The 23,179-nt window shown below is 35.1% G+C and overlaps 2 protein-coding genes across 2 annotated transcripts in view; one reads left to right on the top strand and one right to left on the bottom strand.

Annotated features, from left to right (window-relative positions):
* Slik (Sterile20-like kinase) overlaps positions 1–10,816 on the top strand; it is a 36,871-nt gene extending 26,055 nt beyond the window's left edge. Inside the window, exons 19-28 of the mRNA XM_013308037.1 lie at positions 211–297; positions 809–911; positions 1,677–1,834; positions 2,353–2,581; positions 2,994–3,176; positions 3,912–4,066; positions 4,900–5,065; positions 6,416–6,511; positions 7,013–7,156; positions 9,610–10,816. Coding sequence (XP_013163491.1) covers positions 211–297; positions 809–911; positions 1,677–1,834; positions 2,353–2,581; positions 2,994–3,176; positions 3,912–4,066; positions 4,900–5,065; positions 6,416–6,511; positions 7,013–7,156; positions 9,610–10,500 — 2,212 coding nt within the window. The 3' untranslated portion in view covers positions 10,501–10,816. The remainder of the gene's footprint in view (positions 1–210; positions 298–808; positions 912–1,676; positions 1,835–2,352; positions 2,582–2,993; positions 3,177–3,911; positions 4,067–4,899; positions 5,066–6,415; positions 6,512–7,012; positions 7,157–9,609) is intronic.
* Positions 10,817–18,207: 7,391 nt separating this feature from the next.
* LOC106115080 (interleukin enhancer-binding factor 2 homolog) lies at positions 18,208–23,086 on the bottom strand. The gene is made up of 9 exons (XM_013308409.1): positions 22,717–23,086; positions 22,395–22,523; positions 21,771–21,902; positions 21,468–21,623; positions 20,823–20,915; positions 20,154–20,296; positions 19,434–19,574; positions 18,711–18,880; positions 18,208–18,297 (listed from the first exon to the last, which is right to left on the bottom strand). Exons 1-9 carry the CDS (start codon positions 22,888–22,890, stop codon positions 18,263–18,265), a joined length of 1,173 nt encoding a protein of 390 aa, XP_013163863.1. The 5' UTR covers positions 22,891–23,086; the 3' UTR covers positions 18,208–18,262.
* Positions 23,087–23,179: the final 93 nt, after the last annotated feature.

Genomic DNA, 23,179 nt, shown 5'->3' with positions numbered 1-23,179 from the left:
GGAAAATATTTAATTTCTGTGCATCCTCTCCTCCGTGGATTAAAGGTAGGCAACGCATATGCAATTGTGTATGTCTATGGGCAACGATCACTTCGCTATTTCAGCGATTTCAGGTAACTGCTCGCTCGTCTACCCTCTACCACTGTTTAAAATGTAGTATAAATATTAATCAAACACCTTACTAATATAATATAAATGAATAAATTCCAGAGTGAACACAGACAGCCAAGACCTGGATAATGGAGAGCAGGTGGTGTTGAGGCGGAACAGACAGGATCCATCTAATCGTATTCAAAGGTGATAGACAACTTACTGTGTGCTTAAGAAAAGTGTACTCAAATTTTCTAATTTTACTTATAAAACACTAATAACCGTAGGATTATTGTTAACGTTATAAAAATAACGTTTGTTATACGATTTTTAATGTTCTTACTAATATAATGAATGTAAGAAGAACCTTCAAGAAGCGAGCAAACCATTTCCTTAAAGATCGGCAAAGCATCTACAGTTCCTCTGGTGTTGCAGATGTCCATGGGTGTCGTTGATCACCTTGGTGTTCCCGCAGCTCGTTTGCCCCCTTCTCTTATAAAAAAATTTTTGGATTGGCTGTATCTCGCTGAAGTTTGTCGTATATGTGTCTTGAAGAATGCATAGGCTACTAATCAAGGTTTTTTTAATATCACGCGCATGAAGTCGCGGGCGTTAGCTAGCTTGTTAATTTCTAGAATGAATAATTTTTATGAGGTATCTATTCCTTCGATGTTATTATTCATAAGTAAAATAATTTGTATTGAAATTTAAATTTCAGATCTAAAGAAGACATACATATAGCAAACTTGAAGAAAAAAACTCGGAAGAGAACGAGAAAGTTTGAAATAGATGGAGTCATTGTCACTACAACTACATCGAAGGTATGACAAAGTAAACATCGAAATGTTACTAATATAAATGCGAATCTATGGATGTATGGATGGATGTTCGTTAGATCCACAATGACGTATGGATTTCCAAGACATAGATGTAGAACATTGTCTGGAAGAACACATAGTAATTTCGTTTTTTTAATTTCACGCTGACTGTCGCGGGGGACAGCTAGTCTTTATATATTAATAAAATTGGAATGTCTGTATGTAATCAATAATCGTATATAAAATAACATACTTAGCTGATAACAAAAAAATAAAAAGATATTGTTTGTCTGCAAGACCGTGTTTCGGTTAATCTTCTGAACGAGTGAACCTTAGCTCGGTATATTGTAGTCTACCTATATTTTAATTCTTCGATGACATATGTTTTGGTTATAAAAATATATATTTTCACAAATATATCTTAAGTTAAATGGATTATTTATGAATGTTACTTAATTTACTATTACAAGCCACCAGTTTTAGTTCTCTTTCCCTTCCCACCATTTTTCTTATGAGGAAAGAATGGGAAGTGTAAGTGGACTTTCTGGATGAGATGCATGGGAAAGGAAAATATTTTCTGTGCATCCTCTCCTCCGTGGATTAAAGATAGGCAACGCATATGCAATTGCGTATGTCTATGGGCAATCACTTCGCTATTTCAGCGAATTCACTTGGCCGGTCGTTTGCCACCTTATTATATAAAAAATGATAAAGCTGAGATATTAATCTGTAATTATTGTCATTTTATGTACTTATGTATGTATTTAGGTGATATGGGGCGACGAGGAGAGCGGGCGTACATGGGACGACCACGCGCTGCGCAAACAAGAGCTGAGAGAGATTAAGATGCTGCAGAAACAGGAGCAGAAGCAATTCCAGGACCTCAACGCTAAAGAGCACCAGCTCAGAGAGCAACAGGACAAGAGGTAATATGCAGCATGTTTATAAAAATATTAGCAAGCTCTATGCTTGTGATAGGATTTGGTTTACGATAATCGAATGTCGGGATTCGAACTCTCGACTTCGTGATCGGAAATGCGTACCCTTAATCATCATGCTATTGGCGCTTCAAATCAATTATCTTACTAATATTATAAATGCTAATTTTACTATAAACTCTTGCAAGTATTATTAAGTATAGTCGAATAAAGAAAAGCGAGAGTCTAAAGGATCGCGATGTTTTTTTGCTTATGAAGGTAGTATTTTGGAACAGGGCAGTGACTCTTGCTTATCAAGGTTCGACTGCATTTGTTAATTAAAAAGAAAACCCGAATGATTGTATGATACTTGGGGAAAGAAGATCTCTTACTCTCTTTATTTCTCTCTTCAACCATATGATGCATAAAACTGGGCATAGATCTATCATGATCCACTTGATTACATCATCGGTCCATCTTGAGAAATATCTACAAAATAAAAACTAAACGATAATGATATGTTCCAGATTCGAAGCAGAGCTAGGCAGTCTAGCGCGTGCACACGAAGCTGAGCTAGAAGCGTTAGCGCGCAGTCAGCGTGCTGCAGCTGAACGTGCTGAGCAACAGTTAGAAGCTGAACTGCGCCAGCAGGCGAAACGACTGCGCGCTGAGCACGAGAGAGATCTGCGCCACTTCAGAGATACGTTGAAACAGGAGCTCAGGCTTTTGAAGCAGGAAGTGGAGTTAGTTGCTAAAGTAAGGAATAATGTTTGACGTCATTATAGTATAACTAGATGTCGCCCGCGACTGTACGCGCAGAATTAAACAAAATTACTATGTATGCCAAATTTCATCGAGATCTGATCTCAGGACTTACCCTAAGTTAAGGGTGATTAGGTCATAGTCAACCACGCTGCGCCAAGTGCGGGTTGACTTCACACATATCTTTGAATTTCTTCTCAGATATGTGCAGCATCACGATGTTTTCCTTCACCGTAAGAACATAGGATAAATGAAATGGAAAAACACATTGGTACATGACGGGATTCGAACACAGGACCTGCAGATTGCAAGTCAAGTGCTTTTTAAATAATATTTTAATATAAATTGTATCTCAAAGCATTTATTACATTAATAATATATCTGTATAAAGTCTGTTGTACCACAGGAGAGGAGAAAGGAGGCGTACAGACAGAGACGTGCCCGGCTGGACGCGGAGCATGCGGAGAGAGAACGCGCATTCGTCGCGGCGCTCGCTGACTCCGCAGACGGAGTACTGCGACGTGTACACGAACATCATAGGGAGAGGCAGGCACTTGCTGACAGGCAATACCTGCAGCAGAGGCAACAGGTACTGAAAAATCTTAATTACTAGCCTATGTGTTCTTCCAGACTATGTTCTATATGTATGTCAAATTTCATTAAGATCTTTTGAGCTATTCCGGAGATATTTATAGTAAACTAGCTGTCGCCCGCGACTCCGTCCGCGCGGGATTAAAAATAGATGTTGGCCGATTCTCGGACCTACTCAATATGCTCAGAAAATTTCATGAGAATCAGTCAAGCTGTTTCGGAGGAGTATGGGAACGAAAATTGTGACACGACAATTTTATATATAAGATGTACATCTAAACATTCGCATTTATAATAGTAAGATGCGAATGTTTGGATGGATGTAAATTAGAAGGTATTTCCAGAACTGTTGTATGGATTTTGTTGAAATTTTTCATAGATGTAGAACATAGTCTGGAAGAACACATAGACTACTCAATATTTTTTTTAATTCCACGCGGATTGAGTCGCGGGCTAAAGCTAGTGTTGTTATACAAGTATTACAGTAATAGAAAGTCATATCATCAGCTCATTAAGTCCCCACTGAGGGTCTAACCTACCCTAAGTGATGTGACTAGGTGATAGTGAATGCTGGTCCAGTGCGTCACTTCACACATATCTTTGACATTCACAGATATGTGCAGCATCAACATGTTTTCCTTCACACTAACAATATAAGATTTACATATGTAAAATACATTGGTACATGGCGGGATTCCTTTGTTATTTTTATATTTATTTTAATTTCTTACAGATAATGCGTACCAGAGAAGCTGCGCTGTGGGAGTTGGAAGAGAAACAGATACATGAGAGACATCAGTTGGCAAAGCGTCAGCTTAAAGATGAGTTCTTGTTGAGACGACATCAGATGCTGGTCAGACATGATAAAGAACTGGAGCAGATTAAAAGGTTATTTTTAAGATTTTAAGTATGTCTTGATGTCCCGCGACTTTGTCTACGTGGTATTAAAAATAAACTTAGTAGTCTATGTTTTCTTCCAGACTATGTTCTACATCTATGACAAATTTTATATATATTTAGCCGTTTTGATACCTTCTAACTAACATCTTAACATTCGCATTTATAATATTAGCCAGATTAGTAAGAATTGACGATAGGCAATCATACTGTCTTACTAATATTATAAATGCAAATGTTTCGATGGATGGATGTATGTTTGAAGATATTTGGAACAGCTCAAAGGATTTGTAGAACATGGTTTGAAATATTACATAGGTTGATAATTAAGTTTTTTTTATACCGAGCGGACGGAGTCGCAGGCGACAGCTAGTTAAACACTATAAATATAATAAATTAGCTATCGCCCGCGACTCCGTACGCGTGGATATATAAAAAACTTAATTAGTGTAGCCTATGTGTTCGTTCAGACTATGTTCTATATGTATGCCAAATTTAATCGAGATCAGTTCAGCCGTTCTAGATATATCTTCAAACACCCATCCATCCATCCAGATCACATCCATCTAAACATTTGCATTTATAATATTAGTTAGTTAAATAAAAAGCAGCTCTTCAACGCATAAATAAAATAAAAAAACGAATAAATCCTATGTCCGTCTCCATGCTCTAAGCTACCTCCTCAACAATTTTCAGGCATATCGGTAAAGTCGTTCTTGAGTTATAAATAGTGTAACTAGCACCACTTTCTTTTATATAATAACATTATAAGCTCTTGTCGATGAGTAATGACATATAACTTATTATTCATTTATATATTTTAGAAAGAACACACGTAAAGAGGAGGAATTAAGCAAATGTCAGGCATTAGAGAAACGTTCGTTACCAAAACGTATCCGCGCGGAGCAGAAAGCACGAGAGATGATGTTCAGAGAGTCGCTGCGTATCGCCGGCACAGCTCATGATGATGACCGTGACAGACTCAAGAAGGTAAATCTTTGACACTTTGTCACCATATTTTTTTTATATCATAAAGTGGCAAACGAGCGAGCGGTCACCTAAAATCGCTGATATAGCGAAGTGACCGTTGCCCATAGACATATACAATTGCATACGCGAGGATGCACAGAAAGAAAATACCTTCCCTTTCCATGCATCCTCTCATTCGGAAAGTCCACTTCCACTTCCCATCCTTTCCTCATAAGAAAAAGTGTGGGAAGGGAAAGAGGAGTGAATAAGTTTTCCGGGACGCACACTCATCAGACTGCACGTCTTCTGTATGATCGTGGTATATCACCGGACGAGTCGGGACTATTCCTGCGAACATGTTAAAACACCAAACCATATGACATTTATCTTGCAATCTGTCTCAAGATACTCCTAGTTCTTTTACCCTGATAGACCTTTCCATGAAAAGTATATTTTAGCATGTTAAATGCTATAGTAGAAATAGAAAAAAAACACTAAAAAAACTTTTTGCTGGAAATAGATGCGTAACGACATTTATTCTTAAAATATATGTGGTGAGGTGGTGGGCAGAATGAAAGATTTTCCGTCTTCTTATTATTTTATTTACAGCTTTACAATATATTTTTATTTGCACTCGTTTCGTCTTGCCATCCTTCAATGTTCATTACGTTCACTGTCGTACTTCCGTTCCATTCTGTCCGATCACTCATTCACGCATCTCAATCTTAATTGTCTAACATTCGTTCAAAAACCACAGACCTACATATATCTAGTTTATATTTCAATCGTAAGCTGGGTTCCGCAGATATAACTTGATGAGGTTACAGTTGTCCCTAAGCTGCGCTTAAATGCAGGCAGCGATCCGGTCACCGGTGATCGGAGTGGCGTTAAACGTGTTAACATATTGTATTTTATTTATAACAAATTTAAAAGTAATAAAAGTTTAAAGAAGACTTTCAGATTAGTGTTAGTAAGAAAATCCGACAGTGCCGGTGTATCGCAACACTAGCCTTATTAAAATGTCGATGTTGATGTCACCCTCACTACATCTGACACTTTACTTTGTAAAGAAAACGCGTCATTCACGCTAAAGGATTCTAACTAATAATGTCTTAAAGATTAAACTAGACTAGATATTAAAGTTACGCGTCCATTGTCCCGAGCTGTACCTTTAATATATCTAGTTTAAGGCAATATTAGTTAAAATCATTTGCCGCGAATGTAGCGTTTTTGTTACAAAGTCAAGTGTCAAATGTAGTGAGGGGACATCAACGTCGACATTTTAGTAAGGCTAGTGTTGCACCAGTACACCGGCAGTGTCGGATTTTCTTGTTGTATAGATGCGTACATTAAAACATTTGTCGTATGCAGTTCCAGGAGAACGAGAAACGTAGATATAGAGCGGAACAGCAAAGGCTCGCAACCAAACATGCTAAAGCCAAGGAGGAATTAAAAGCTGCTGGAGAGGTGAGATATCTTAAATAAATGTTAATCAATAGTCTAGTTAGCCATCGACTCCGTACGCGTAGCCAATAAACTTATATAAAAATGACTAAAACATTCACGTATGGTCTGGTGTTGCCATCGACTAGTTTCGAGCTGATCGGAGATCCTTCATCATGGTGAGTGTTACTGATATTATTTCGCGGACAACGCCCTCAGCTAATTGAGTGAGTGTTTTAGCCGTTTTCATATAATTTTATTATAATGTCTGACGAAAGTTTGAATAAATTTATATGTAGCCTTTGTGTTCCAGGCTATGTTCTACATGACATATTACAATGAGATACAGCCGTTCCAGAGATACCTTTAAACAATTCATCTAAACATTCGCATTTATAATATTAGTAAGATGTATGTTTATTAGAAGGTATCTCCAGATGCAAGGATCTTGATGATATGATGTGGAACATAGTCTCGATGGAACTGCTGGTGACTGGTAGTAATATATATTTGCTGAAATTCAAGGCCCTCCTCCGTGAGCTGGAGCAGTACCAGAATGAGAAGCGCAAGGCGCTGATGAACCACGAGAGCAGCAAGATGAAGTCCGTCGAGGAGAGATACGCCCTCGAGCTCAAGGAGTGGCGCGCCACCCTCGGTGATAGGAAGACGGTCAGTACAACACACGACACATCACACGACACGACATTGCAACATACGACACGCGACGAGACGACACGACACCATACGACACGACTGCACACGACACGAAACGACACTACACCATTCTACACGACACGACACGAGGCGACACGACACTACACCGAACGACACGACACGAGACGACACGACACTACACCAGACGACACGACATGAGACCACACGACACTACAACAGACGACACGACACGAGACGACACGACACTCACCAGACGACACGACACTACACCGACTCGACACGAGACGACACGACACTCACCAGACGACACGACACCATAAGACACGTCACGACACAAAACGACATGTTACATGAAACGACACGTCATTATATACTATACAATACAATCTACGATATATAGACCGATGAAGCTATGTGAATCTGTGGGCATAAGTCAAACTAAATTATTTGAGCTCACTAGCTCCCTCATGTCAACGTCAAAATTTAGCAATATCCTCTTTGTTATGTTATAAAAAGGACGCATATGCAATTGTGTATGTCTATGGGCAACGGTCACTTCGCTATTTCAGCGATTTCAGGTGACCGCTCGCTCGTTTGACATCTTATGATATAAAAAAAAAAGTTAGTCAATATTTAGTTTGACTTTGTCCACCAGTTCAGATATCCTTGTCCGTCTATATAGTACGACACGTCATACAAAACGTCACGTCACGTCAAAGCACACAATGACATACTGTAATACAATCGTTTTTTTTTTATTTGAAATGTGTCATGAATGCATGATTATAAGAGCGCATTGTTATGAATATTGCCTTGTTCTGTGCATGTATGCGTGATGTATGCATAAAGTTGCATGCATATTGCATGTTAATAGATCCAGTCTTAAAATATATTTATATCTCATTGCAAATTTAGTTATAATATAAATTAATTATTTGTTAGGTTGTAATTGCTGGTAATTTTTAAATTTTCCATCCTGCTCGACTCCTTAATGTCGTAGCGTGATGTTTAATATATTATAACCTTCCTTGATTATTATTAAATCAGCTATGAAATGCAAAATATGCAAATAGAGCGTCACTGGCTCAGTAGTCAAGCACTTGACTTGCAATCTGCAGGTCCTGGGTTCGAATCCCGCCATGTACCAATGTGTTTTTCCATTTCCGATTTACATATGTACATTTATCCTATGTTCTTAGGGTGAAGGAAAACATCGTGATGCTGCACATATCTGAGTAGAAATGTCAAAGATATGTGTGAAGTCAACCCGCACTTGGCCAGCGTGGTTGACTATGACCTAGTCACGTAACTTAGGGTAGGCTCCGAGCTCCTCAGTGGGGACGTATAGTGAGCTGATGACGAATTGATAGTTATTTTTAATTTTCCATCCTGCTCAGCTCCTAAAAGTCGTAGCGTTATGTTTAATATACTATAACCTTCCTTTATTATTTAGCTATTAAATGCAAAAAGAATTTTTCAATTAAAATCTAAAGTTTAAAAGATTAGAAGTCACAAACTTTTGAATTTTAATAATATAGAAATATGTTTTAAGACTTGATTGAATTGAAACAATGTTTTGTCTCTTTTATTCTTTGGGAGAGGAAAGAGAGAACAATACATTTGTTTTAAAAATGGACACTGTCGCATGATTGGCTGTACGATATGCTTTTAAAACTAATCGGTGGTGGTATTATCAGGCTTTTGAAATGTTTTGAAATTAATATTTATATATATATATTTGACATTTGTATATAAAAAAACACATTTCATGACACTTAGTAATGACTCGTTAGTCGAGTTAGTGGCAGTTAACGTGTTAAATTTCTCATTTGTCGGTTTTCGGTTTGCGTTAGTAAAAAGGAGATCATTTTATTTTACACCTACATTTTTTGTATCTGAATTCAATATTATCGCTGTATTTTTTACTTTTAAATAAAAGACGATGTCCATTTGTATTCTAGTTGAATAGATATGGCGGTTAACGTCATAATTGACGATTCTGGTCAGATTTGACGTTAACAATGTCATTCCATCTGTCAGACGCGCGATTTTTAGGTTATTTGACATTTGTTCAATATTAATATTATAAATGCGAATGTTTAGATGGATGGATGTTTGTTAGGAGGTATCTCTGGAACGGCTCAAGGGATGTCGTTTAAATTTGTCATAGATGTAAAGCACAGTCTGGAAGAACACATAGACTATTTTTTTTAATTCCGCGCTTATAAAGTCGTGGGTAACAGCTATTTTAAATATGTTCGCGCCTTAGAAACCTTAAAATCTAGATAAAAGTAATATCACTGGGCAATACAAAAAGCAATGATCTCCTTTAGGTATCAATTTCAGTGCATTTCAAAAGTCCTAGATACTAGATGTGGAAGGGAATAAGTGTTTGTATCGTCCTTAAGACATAACGAACGCTAAACCTACCACAATTTGTCAAACAGAACCTCATTAGAAGCTTCGAGAAACAACTCGACGATCACGAGAAGAAATACGGGAAGACCATACCTGATAGATCTTTGTATCTTGAAGCTCCCTGGCCGAGGAATGTTTTACAACATGTTCTCAGCGCGTATCAACAAAGAACATCATTCATAGGTTCCTTATCCAGGTCTAGGACAAGTCTGAACCTAGCACTATCCAACTCAAATACACCTAACATGGACAGAAGACGTTCAGTCAGTCCAAATAATGACTACAGGACATCAAAATCAGCAGCATCCAGTGTTTCTAATACATCAAAACGTGGGAAATTAATTAAAGCTCAAAGATATAGTTCTACGTCTAATTTGAAATTAGTATCAGAGAAGATATCAGGCTTTTCAGTGTTCCGTGGTTCGGATGATGTACGACGTGAGCCAATTATGGCTTACGATATGATGGAGAGTAAGAAAATTGAAGAAGAACCGAGAAAAAGTCTAGAAAGATCGAAACCTGTACATAAAATGCCGATTTCTGTTAGAAATATGAGTCCAGCAAGAGTGAAACCGAAGTTAAATAGACAAAGTATGAGTGAACAAGCTTTGTTAGAGAAGAACGAAGATTTACTAAAGCGAAGTGTTTCACAGCAAAATTTGAAACAAGATATAGCTATGGAGGCGGTTGTTATCGATATGCCGATATCGAAATACGATAGTTTTAAAAGTAACAGCACTATAGATAGTGTCGATATCGATAAAGATAGTGATGCGACACATTTTAGTAGATGGGGACCTGTTCGGGGATCTAATAGTTATTCGAACCAAGGCGACATCCCTGTCAGTCAACTTTCGACTATGAACTTTAAGGCGGCTCTGGGTACAGACAAGAATGGACCTCCTGACTCTATGGCTTAATTATACACTTTTTTTTTTTCATAAATTCAATAAGCATGCTTGTACTTTCAGCCAACGCTTATCAAATATTTCCGTGTTTGCCAGCTGTCAAAATGATTTTGACAACTGTCAAAGCTATTTTGACAGCTGTCACATTTAATTTATTAGCAATTTTTTATTACCTTTTTATAAATTTGATGATAACGCAAACATAAATCAGTCTTCTTCTTAAATATCATTGCTTTACCAAAGATGGCTTCCTTTAATCAAATATTCCTTCCATTTTGTATTTGCCAAAATTTTTAAATATTTTGTAAGATTTATAAAATTAATATTTAGACCAAATTTTCGTATAATTAAATAAAAATAGCTAAATAACATGTTTAAAATAAAACTTCGATTATTTTTTATAAGATAAAAAATTAAAGATTATCTTCCTTCTCTGTCGCACTTAGCTGTGTATTTGTTTGTCTCTTTCTTGACTGAAAACTTATCATTTTGGTCTTTACTGATAGGAAATTAGATTTATTTGTCCAATATTTGATCAAATGTTGGACGAAGATCGACAAATCCACAAATAATACATTCCAATGTATCTTTTGAACAAAGTTTGAATTGTAGGCCAAATTTTCGTCCAACATTTGAACAAATTTTTAATTTTTTTTCTTTGTTTGAGTCACAAATTTATCAGGTCGATATATAAGACCGAGTTTTTTTTTTGCCATTTTGTTAAATATTCAAGTTAAGTTTTTTAATGTTATTATAATTTTAGTTTGTCACCTTTTAAATAAGTCGCTTTGTAGACATCACATGAAAGTTTTTGTTTTAAATTTAAATATAGTTAGTTTCAAATATCTTAACGGCTCAAGGTCATATGTTCCGAGCCTATAAGATATTTGTAGAAAAAAAAAAATACGATATTATTAAACGAAATAAATTTAGATGTCCGTATGTTCCTAGGTAAGGAAATATTTATATGAAAAAAAAATGGTTTAATATTTGGATATTTTATTGAAAATGTTAAGAATCAAATCTCTTGTTAAAGTTAAATTTTGCACCACAGTCCTGAAACTTACCTTAAGTTACCAATTCATCAAAAAATTTCCACTTTATAGCAACTAAAAACCACCAAATATTGATTTTTTAAATATATATACGTTAATAAGTTAAATTCTACTGCATGTTTTATCGCTTGTTTTTATTTTTAATAATGTAACCATGTTAAATATATTTATTACCAATGATTACGATATTTAATCTGTATTTTGGTAGGATTTGCATGCTCGTATCTACGCATGTTATCATCGTTTTTTTTTTCTCAAATTATAAAATCATTGTCGAATAAAGGAAGGATTTTTTTTATTAAAAAGTTTTTTTTTTTAAATAATAATAAATATATTATTTGGTATACAATTGGATAATTTATATAAGTATTTTAATTTGAAATTGAATCATTGTGTTCGTAATTTAATAACGCAGTTTTTTTGACATATTTGAAAAGTATTTAAAAAACTTTGTGATTAGTCCTTCCTTTATTCTACGTTTTGTAATTTTATTTAATATTGTTAACATTGATTTCAAAATATATAACGTATGTAAATAAAGTTTTAAGGTTTAAATGGCTTTTAATAGCATTTTGGTGGTGGACGAAGCTTGGTGAATATCAAGTAATAATAGTTATGCAAATCTGTATATAGCTTCATGAAGATAAATAATTTTACTAATATTATAAATGCTAAAGTTCGGATGGCCATGTGTTTATTACGAAACAGGTCTCTCTGAAAATTACCACATGAATTTAGCACACTATCTGGAAGAACGCTTGTGTTTCTTAATTCCGTGAGTTAACCAAAAAAAAAATTAAGGTAAGTTAAAGATAAATAAGGTAATTTTAAAGTATCATTAAAAAAAATATAAATTGAGAAAGACAGAAAATAATTCTTAAGGTTCCCAAGATGAGCAATAGATAATTTAAATCGAGGATTTGACTATGGCAACACTTTATACGTCAAAAATATGTTATCTGCAGTTATGAAAAATAATATTTGGTAGTGGTAAAGCATGTTTGAATGTGTTGCATGACGTTTATCGCCTGCATTGTACCCTGTTGCTATGACCAGTTAGATTTTAATATTCAACTGCCTGCTTTTAGACATTATTAGTTTGAATCCTTTGGCGTGAATGTCACGCTTACGTTACAAAGTCAAGTGTCAGAATGAATAGTGAGGGGACATAAACGTTGATATTTTAGTAAGTAGTGTTGAGTCAATAGACTGGCTCATTTTCGGTTTTTCTTAACACTACAAGTAATAGAGAAATACACTGCAGTGGTGTTAGACATATTGTCATCCCGTACATTCTCTTTGAAATAACAAAGACAATATGATTAGAAGAATTCAATAGAAATGAGAAATAATCAACCTTTCTAAACATTTGTTAGGTTGTAATCACAGACTTATTAATAAACAGACATGTGTGTTATTAAGCACTGAAACCTGTCAAAATAAACCATAGGCAATAAATTATTTTGTCAGCCAGTGATATCTTACTAATATTATAAATGCGAATGTCTAGATCGATGGATGTTTGAATGTATCTCTACAACGGCTTAACGGTTCTCTCTGAAATTTGGCATACATGTAGAACTTAGTCTGGAAGAACATATAGGCTACTTAAAAAGATTTTTTTTAATTTCTCGCGGACGTAGTCACCGGCGATAACTAGTTTAATATCATTTCTCATTTTCATCGAATTCGTCTAAATGTGGTCAGTTATAGTTTTTTTACTGGTAATTTTCGGTAGAAACGGATGACTTAAACTTTATTTAAATTAATTACTAGTTTGGTAGTTAAAATCTTGTTAGAGAAATATTAGCTTTTTTTTCTATTTCAACTGGTTTTGTTTGTTTATTATTTATTTCAATAAATTCTTCAATGTCCTAGTGAAATATAATAATAACTTCGAAATTAAAAATGGTATATTCATATAATAAACCAACTCGTAATGTAAAATATCATATTAAAAATGAGCTGTAACTGAATACTTTCCTTTTGATATTTAATCAATTATAAATCGTCAAATAGTAATTTATATTGTCTATGGTCATAAGCAACTTGCTAATCGTGCTTACGGTACTAACATGCAGCTTTGAGATACAACCTAACCTGGATGGAAATGGAATGCAGCTCAACAACATGGTACGTTTTTACTGAATCAGTGCTTATTATACGTTTCAAATAACAATGTACATGTCAGATTAGTTGAAAAGCCATAGAGAATTACACTTAATCAAATGAAATCTAAAATAAACTTGCGTAGTTTTTTAATCTTTGATCTTTAAATCATACTCATTTGATAGATTTCGATATGAATTCGTGCATTCTTTATTTAAAACGTATTTTTAAAGCTATCTTTGAAGGATACTAAGTTGTAAATATTTATTGCACCCCGCTCTAAGCATTGCAAAAAGTCAGACCATGATATGTTGCCTATTTAAATTTATTTCTTCATGCAAGGGTCAAAGTATAATACTATATTAAAAAAGAAACATTTTATGATTTACAGACTAAAACGATAGTCAGGCATTTCAGACTAAAATAGGTCCAATCTACGGATCTGAACATCACAGCTCCATTTCGCATTTTTGGCCATCCTAGTAAACTTTCCTGTTTAGTAGTTTTCTTTCGTATATGGCAACATCTACTAAAACTAAGATGGATCAGTAACCATAGATAATTTTTATATTTTATAAATGAAATTTCAGGCTCTGGATGAAGAGTTTGCCGCTCAATTGGAGGAGCAAGAGAGACTGGCGGCAAACGCCCGCCTTCCCCCGCCGTCACAATCATCCTGCACCCTACCACAGCACAGCTCGACACTGCATTCGTCTAGAACTAGCCTTGCGTCTAGCCATTACGATTAAACCTAGTCATTTCTGTGGAACTGCGGAAGACCTAAAACTAGGTTGACAACCCTAAAATGCTGGACAGATATTATTGCTCATCGGTGTTTTACAAACTTTGTGTGGTTAAAACATACTTTTTTTATATATATTCTATATCAAATAAGTGTAGCTCAAAGAAAATAGATATACACGCATATTTTTCTCTTAACCTCTCACTTAAATACGTCCGACACGAGTAAATATCACATTTTAAATGAATTTATCTTTTAGGTCACTTTACAAGCACTTGTCCAATATTAGATTTTATATAGTCTGTTGAACAAAGATAAAAATGTCACGTGACATTTCATCAAGAACTGTCAATAGGTTTTTTTTTCACTTACGAAATTAGTTTGTGTTTAAATGTTATTAGCTAGCTTGATTTTAAAAAGTAGAAACATTTTTTGTGATCTTTTAAATTACCAATTGTCAAATATGTTTCGAAATTAGACAGTATAATTAGCGGGAAAATTACTACCTAAAGAAAAATGAAGCTTATAAAATCTTAGTGCCAAAAATAATAATTAATCGAATCTTCAAGAAGCCTTGATACTTTTAAAAGGTTTACGCGTTAATTTGGTAAATTTAATGCGAAAATTGTGCATTTGGCGGGCCTTATCCATTGGTATGACTATTAGCTTTTAATAATAACCTAATTATGTCTATTTAGATGGAATTGATAAATGTGATTGGCTACTGTGTTCAGTGCGTTATTTGACTGCTTTTAAATTCCAAACTATAATATTAGATTGCAAATATACATCTTCGATTAACAATGTATAGGATTGTTAATTGAAGTAATTCTTAACACAATCTTGGGTGAGTTTACCTTTTGATTATATACGCTAAATCCCAAGCCAATACAATGCCTGGTATTATGCTAATACAGTAGGACAGTAACGCTGGCCTGGTATGGACTGTATGGGTTTACTGGAGTATTTACATTATGCCAGTTGTATGCCAACGCTAATTTTTATCTCTACTTTACTGGCATAATGTAATCCAGTCATGACATAAAACTTATTTTGGAGTGTCAAAATAATGTGGTATTGGTAATAAAATTGACTTTAAAAAGCTTATGAATGTAAATTATGAAAATTAAGGTGCTTCTTAAACCCGTTCCCATTTACTTGATCTGAAAAAGATCTGAACTGCGATTTATAGTAAGTTACGTTCGGCCTAAAGTGTTCGTATTCGTAGATTAGACATAACCTAAAAATGGTATGCCTATTTTTTTTACACGCCGCGTATTTTACGTCAAAATAAGACAAAGGACCCCTCGAGTTTATAATTAAGTAAATAGAAATATTTAGAATGAAATTATTTTACACAAATGTCAGTGTATGCCGACATAAACAATTAATGCCCTACTTTTAATGCGTATTATTAAAAATTTACAATTTTAGGTAAATTAAAATATAATTTAAGAAGATATTATTGTATTCACGGTTGGGATTTGAGTTTTACCGATAATTACCGGATTTGACGTCAAATTTTTGACATTGATGTGTTACGTCATTAATTTTTTTTTAAATCAAACTCGATGTATAAGCAACGACTTAATTATTCCAACTGCAATATCGAGATAGAAATAGACGTCAGTTTAATGTATATTTTGTACAGTTTTTAATTACAACAAAAAAAGATGAAATGTGAAATTTAGTCAGCTAATTAGGAACAAGGCGACTGACATGTAGATATAGGGGAAAAATAAAATATTTTTCATGTACAGTATTTGTGTATTTTAAAGTTAAGTACATGTGCCTACTTAATTTATGAAACAACTTTTGATTCGTATTTTTTTTATAGTAACCCCGAAACTTTCTTTTTCTCCGCCATTTCTGAATCCCTTACGGTAAACCAAAGAACACATTTCCGACAGTTTATTAATTTACGAATCACTAGTCTCGCTGATTTAGTTAAAAATGTATAAAGAGAAAAACAACGATTATTAACTTAATTTTACTTGTTAAAGGCAAATGAAGTCGAGAAGATTCCAAACATAAGGCGTGTTTTCGCGCGCTTTTTTCTGTCAAAGTTGATTTTTTTTTTTAAAATGTGTGAATAATGATTCGTTTAAGAATGTACAAAAACCTTTGCTTTTCTTTTTTTTAATCACTCGTTTTAGTAAGCTATGTTTCTATCATGTACTTTTATATTTTGTAAAACTTTTGACATTTTCCGGTTTAACATTTGGGTATATATTGATAAAATTTCGAGATTACCACAGTATTTCGGGCAATATCGTTATTAATTCGAGTAAGCCATAGCCTTTTTAATATTAATTATAATATATTAATATTTTTTTTGTATGTAAGCGAAAAGTAAATTATTGTTATTACTTTCGAGATATAAAAACTTACTTTGTAATTATGTCTTTTATTCCATAAACTATATTATTTAAGATCTTTTGTATTGACACTAACCGCGAGTTTCTAAGGCCAAAATCTACGTTCAAAACGTTGTTCTCAGACTCAGAAACCCACGGTAAGTAAATCTTTTTCACGCGCTAACAGATAGTGCTGCTTAGTCTGTACCAGAAAAATCCCACGGCATGTTGCTGAAAACCTACGGAAATTAATACTGTTTGGTAATTTATATTCCAAACGTTGACAGAAAAAGACTTTCATCTTTTTTAAAAAAAAGAAAAGAACATGTCAAACTACAGTGACATTTACGAAATTGACATGTAAATAAAAACATTAAATTCGCCGTGAAAATTATCAAAATTTAAAAATTAACGCGTGTTGAATGTACTAATATAATTAAAAACACTTCATGATCATGGCTGACACTGATCATGGAGATACACTGTTACGGTGTAAAGAAAAACATAGTAAAACGAAAGAATCCGCTGAAGACAGATATAAGAAATGTGGCTTGCTAAATCTCATTCAACATATCGACATTCACGGCACATTTTGTTCCAGTTATCATGAAAATAGAAGGCAATGCAGTCATAGCGGTTCATTAGGAGTTACGTCAATCATGTCCCATTCCTCACAATTCCTAACAACCATTCAAGGAACGCAACGTTTAAAACCTAATAAACTCGATAAGTTTACTGTCGCTACAAAACAATGCAGTTTGTATCCAGGAAACGATATATTGTCTAAGAAAAAGAAATATGGAAATAAATTAACAACTCAAACGAATTTTTTATGTAAATCGTAAACTATTTGGCGTTTATATTGTTATTTAGGTGAAGTTTTTATTAAAAAAAAATGTTTTATTTTCCGTTTATTTGCTTTCAATTCAACAACGATTTCCGCAAACTTTATTATAATAATTACATGGAAGCAAGCGTGTCACCATCTCAGAGGCCAGTAACACATCTGTGGTTCCTCTGGTATTTCTGATGTCCATGGATGTCGTTGAACACCTCGGTATTCCCGCTGCTCGTTTGTTATAAATAAAAAAGAATGGTGTCCAATTCTAATTACAAATTGGCCTATCCTCAATATTGTTAATAAAAAAGGATGTTTGAATATAATATATTAAAAAAATATATTTTATACACATATAATAATATATTTGAGTTTGTTTCAGTTCATCTACAAAATAACTGGACCGCGTTTGACAAGACTTTTCATAGTAGGTAGATTATGCATACAAAAATAACTTTAGTTACATTATTTTATACCCTCGAGAAGTCATAAGCAATAGTAAGCTTCAAAACAGTTGCATGCAATCACTTAGGATTCAAGTTAATCCTAATTCAATAACTAGATTTTAATCAAACATGCCAATGCCTTCACATTTGATAATTAAAAAAAAAACAAACAATTAGTCAAAATCATTTATTAGTCAGATATAGTTTGCTTAAGTCAGATACTCTTTTCAGGCCGCCACTCCATCTTGAGTCAAATCATCGTCTGGAAAAAAATAAAAATGTATTAAAAAAACTGCATACAGTTAAACTTGGATGAACGAGAATAAAAGGGATCGCAATATGTTTCTCGCTTTAAGATGTTTCTCTGTCTCTAGACAATGACTCTCGCTTAAACAGATTTCTAACACGAGTTTCTCGCTTATAAAGGTCGTAGCTCATTGTAGCCATCGTGACCAGACACTGACTCTCACTTAAAGAGGTTCTTAACCAGTGTTTCTTGCTTAAATAAAGGTTGGCACCGTGCTGTCTCTCTTACAGAGATTTCCCTCGAGTTTCTAGCTTAGATCCATGTCGAGTTTGAACAATGACTTGCTTATAGTGGTTTTTTATTTATCAAGATTGGATTGTAAGTAGAGTTTGATATGTCTACACAATTTTTTGAGTTAATTATTTTACCTTTATCATCAGTATCCATAGGTTCCGGTGTTTCCTGGTATGCGGGTGCGAGAGGTGACACCACCACGCCATCCCACACTGTGATTTCTGTGGATATATCCTTGCCACCTTCGAAAGCTTGCAGCCCTAAGACATAACGATGACCGCCTCGGGCTACCACACGGAGTAAACTGGAAAGAAAAGATGAAAAAATTTAAATACATTTGAAAGTCCATATTGTTCCGACCTACCACAACTCTATATATCTTACTAATATTATAAATGCGAATGTTTAGATGTAAATTAGAAGATATCTCCAGAACGGCTGCATGTATCTTGTTGTAATTTGTCATAGATGTAGAACATAGTCTGAAATACAACATAGGTTCATCATCATCATCATAATTAGCCTAAATTTGTCCACTGCTGGACGTAGGCCTCCCCCATCGATTGCCACAATGTCCGGTCCTGTGCCACCCGCAACCTTGACCAGGACATCGGTACATCGTGCGGGAGGCCTACCTACTCTGCGTCGACCATCCGCGGCCGCCACTCAAGGACTTTCCGGCCCCATCGGCCGTCCATTCTACGGGCAATTTGGCCGGCCCATCGCCACTTAAGGTTTGCAATTCTTCAACATAGGTTACTAATTAATTAATTTTAAATGCTTACACGGTATCGCTGTTTAAATAAAAATTTGATAAACCACTCTTAATATCTAGGTGGTGCATGTAATGTACTAACGTCTGAGCAGTAGCAGCGGCATGATCCTGTGCAGCGAGGTCGAGTGCGGTGTGCGCACGCGCATGCGCCGCCTCACATGGGTCAGGTAGACCCGCGCATCCAGGCAGGAACAAACCTCCCGCTAATAAAGATAGCGCACGTCTGGAAACAATAAGAATAGCGCCTTTAAACTATAGGTTAACAGGATGGGAACAATACGGTTATTTGAAATGGTTGCCAAAATATTAGTAAATAATTTATATAATGGTATGTATATATAAAGTTATTATTGTTAAATTCTTATTCTAAAGAAAAATTTACATACACCTAAATTCCACTAAACTAGACCAAATATCATTCATCAGCTCACTATACGTCCCCACTGAGGTGCTCGGAGCCTACCCTAAGTTATGTGATTAGGTCATAGTTAATGCTGACCAAGTGCGGGTTGACTTCACATATATCTTTGAATTGCTTCTCAGATATGTGCAGCATCAAGATGTTTTCCTTCTGAGCCACTGACGCTCTTAAACATGAAACGAACTATATGACCAAATAATTCTGTTGTCAATTAGTTTATAAAAAAAAAGTAACATGAAAATATGTAATTTGACGTTCTTTTACTTAACTGCGGCATTTAACAAGAGAGATGAACAAAATTACATTAAATATACATTGGCTCGTAGCTCAAAACAATACTCTTGCTAACGACGTGCCAACTCAAATGTATACTTAGCTGACCTGAAGGCTACATTGATGGGCAACGCCTGTCTCGCTGGATTGTTCATGATGCAGTGGTGCGCCAGCAGGTCTATCATCCAGGGTGTCAGTGGCTCTAGACCCGCGTGACGCGCGCACATATCGCGTAGTAAACGGATCAATACCTAGGGAATAAAGACCAGAGACGTATATTAGATGTCGCTCGCGACTCTGTCCGCGCGAAATTAATAAACTTAGTAGCCTATGTGTTCTTCCAGACTATGTTCTACATCTATGACAAGTTTTATCAAGATACATGCAGTCGTTCCGGAGATACCTTCTAACAAACATCCATCTAAACATTCGCATTTATAATATTAGTAAAATAGTAAGAAGTAAGCTTTAAGTGCTTTTATATCTCACTAATATAAATGCGAATGTTTAGATGGATGTTTGCTAGAAGGTATCTCCGGAACGACTGCATGTATCTTGATAAAACTTGTCATAGATGTAGAACATAGTCTGGAAGAACACATAGGCTACTAAGTTTATTAATTCTGCACAGATGTCAAATTGGCTTAGACAAAGTTTTGGGTAAGAACTAATCTCTCTCTCAAGGTGCCTTCATTTATTGAGGTTGGCTATCTCGGTGTACTTCTACCAGTCTTGTGAGGGAAATAAATATTCCACACTGGTACAAAATATATTTACCTTGACGGAGGAATGATGTGCATTTTCTTCAAACCATCTGCTGTGACGGATAGCTGCCAGGTGGCTGCTGATCACCTTATACTCCAGATGCACCTAGAACATGGTGGTGATGATGTAGAAAGATGTCCGATAAATAAACATTCTTGTCAAATTTGTTTGACAAATCAAATATTTACATCTTACTTATATTTTAAATGCAAAAGTTTAGATAGATGGATGTTTGATAGTAAATAATATCCAGAACAGTCTTCTTTTAAATACTAGTGGACCCCATCATTTAATTTCGATGATTTCGCAAACATCAAGGTTGAAGGTATTGGTAAACGTAAAAAGAAAGAATAAAAGATTAAATAGCAAAGAACAGAGAGGAAGACGGAGTACAGATCTGTTTGTCAAATGATCGGTTGATGATGATGGTTGTGGCCAGAACAGTCAATGGATTTCGATGAAATTTGACATCGATGTAGAACATAATCTACTAATTAAGTTTTTTTTTAAATTCCGTACGGATACACAGGGGACAGTTAATTATTAAATAATTTAATCATAGTGTTGATAATCCACATCGGAAAGATCAAGACTATCATTCATCTTCCTCACTTCACTAATAAACCTTAGTAAAACTTGCCAACATCCTAAACCTACCTCTGGCTCCAATTTCCTCAGGTTCTGATGCAATGTAGTGACGAGCACGCGTACCGCAGCACCTGCTGCTGTCACTGTGAAGCCACGCTCATTGCATGCACAAGTCACCGACCCTGTGCCCATTGCACGGGTCAACTTGTTAACTTCCTCATTCACCTGAAAGTAAATACTTAAGTTACCTCTATGTTCTATAGACAGGAGAGGCATAAACATGACCAGTTTTAGCATTTCCGGTACATTGAGCGAGATTTTAAATTAGAGAGCACCATAGACAACTTTTTATAACCATGTTTTATTAGTTACCTTATTAGACAGTCCCTCAACAGCTTCTTTAGTTGGCAATGTCTTCATAATAACAACAATATCAGCGACATTCTTGCCTGCCATCATTGTGCCCTTTTTATATGATCCAACTTGACGCACTTCCTCTAATTGCTGAAAGATTAAGAATAGTTTGTTGATGACAAAAAGTGACTAAGGTGTGAAGTTAAGGTGCAGTCAGAATGCGGACAGTAGGAGTGTTCAGTGACAAACAACGTAGGCTGATATGGCTATCTTAATTTTCACTCTATCAGATTACATCAGTCAACCCGTGATCATGGCGCATGCCAGTGTGCTGAAATATCACACAGCTCATATCATGGTAAGAGTCCCGTTTCTTATGTATCTTCTTAAAGAAAACTAGTTAGTTAAATTGTGCTTTTTTCATAAGCAAACAAATAAGTAGCCAGTGTCAGTTTCACACTTATGAAGGTCCATTGAGATCAGACTATGACTCTCACTTATAGAGGTTTCTCGCTTATTCAGGGTCAACTGTATTACTGAAATTAACTATTATAGCATTAATCTTAAATTCAACAAGCAGGTTGTGACTCTCTAGAGGTTCTGTAGGCTTCAAAGTCTTATTATCTATATATTAATACTTACACATGCAGCAAAGTCTCCTGGAGCTACAACCAGGTTGTCAAGCACAGTCTGCAGCTTTGTCACCAGAGAGAGCACTGACGCCTGCTCTGATGGTGTGGGGCAAAGCTCCGCATGACGTTTAAGGAGTGCCTGTATAATATTATAGTAATTTCTACATTTTGCATGTATGGAAATAATTTTTTTGTATGGAACTTTACTTATAAATGGTGTTGAAGTTGGAACAATCAATTATTGAATTATAAATTTTTGTATACCAGTGGTCTTAAAACAAGGAAAACCTATTAATACTTTTAATTATCATAACTATAGCATAATATTTCACCTGTGTAAGTGCGGTATCGTCGGGTGCAGGTTTGCATCTTGGAAACGCTGGTTCTGCCAAAATTAAGTCGAAAGGAGGTCTCAATAACATCACTCGCGGTCTGTTAAACGGAGGCCTGCCCATTCCACCGCGTCCAGGCATACCTCGTCCGCCTCTTCCAACACCACGAACCATAATATTTTTAAGTTATTGTGTCTCTAATTTTTCCACAGTGCAATGCAAATATTAAAGGTTAACAGTTATTTGCACAATTTTTAAACACTAAACAGTTCTTGTTATTAAACGAGTTCTTCTTTTCTTGATGTTAAACAGTAATAAATAGAAACAGACGCGGCTATGTTTTTCGAGAAAGAGGTTACAAATGTTGCCATGTACATCTACAATAATTTTTTTTATTTTGGTCATAAAATATAAAGTAAATTTTTCCGTTATAAACAGTGGTAAATCAATGAAATTCAAGTAC

The sequence above is a fragment of the Papilio xuthus genome, unplaced genomic scaffold (genome assembly GCF_000836235.2).
Source record: "Papilio xuthus unplaced genomic scaffold, Pxut_1.1 DF829660.1, whole genome shotgun sequence".
In the NCBI taxonomy this organism is placed as follows: Eukaryota; Metazoa; Arthropoda; class Insecta; order Lepidoptera; family Papilionidae; genus Papilio; species Papilio xuthus.
Note: the sequence above shows the minus strand (reverse complement) of the source record. Positions and strands in the feature narration are given on the sequence as shown.

Coding starts and splice junctions, on each gene's coding strand:
- LOC106115080 (XM_013308409.1), bottom strand. CDS start 22,890: ATGGTTCGTGGTGTTGGAAGAGGCGGACGAGGTATGCCTGGACGCGGT. Junction 21,903..22,394: donor CAGGAGACTTTGCTGCATGT/GTAAGTATTAAT, acceptor TTAATCTTTCAG/CAATTAGAGGAAGTGCGTCA. Junction 20,297..20,822: donor CACATCATTCCTCCGTCAAG/GTAAATATATTT, acceptor TTTATTCCCTAG/GTATTGATCCGTTTACTACG.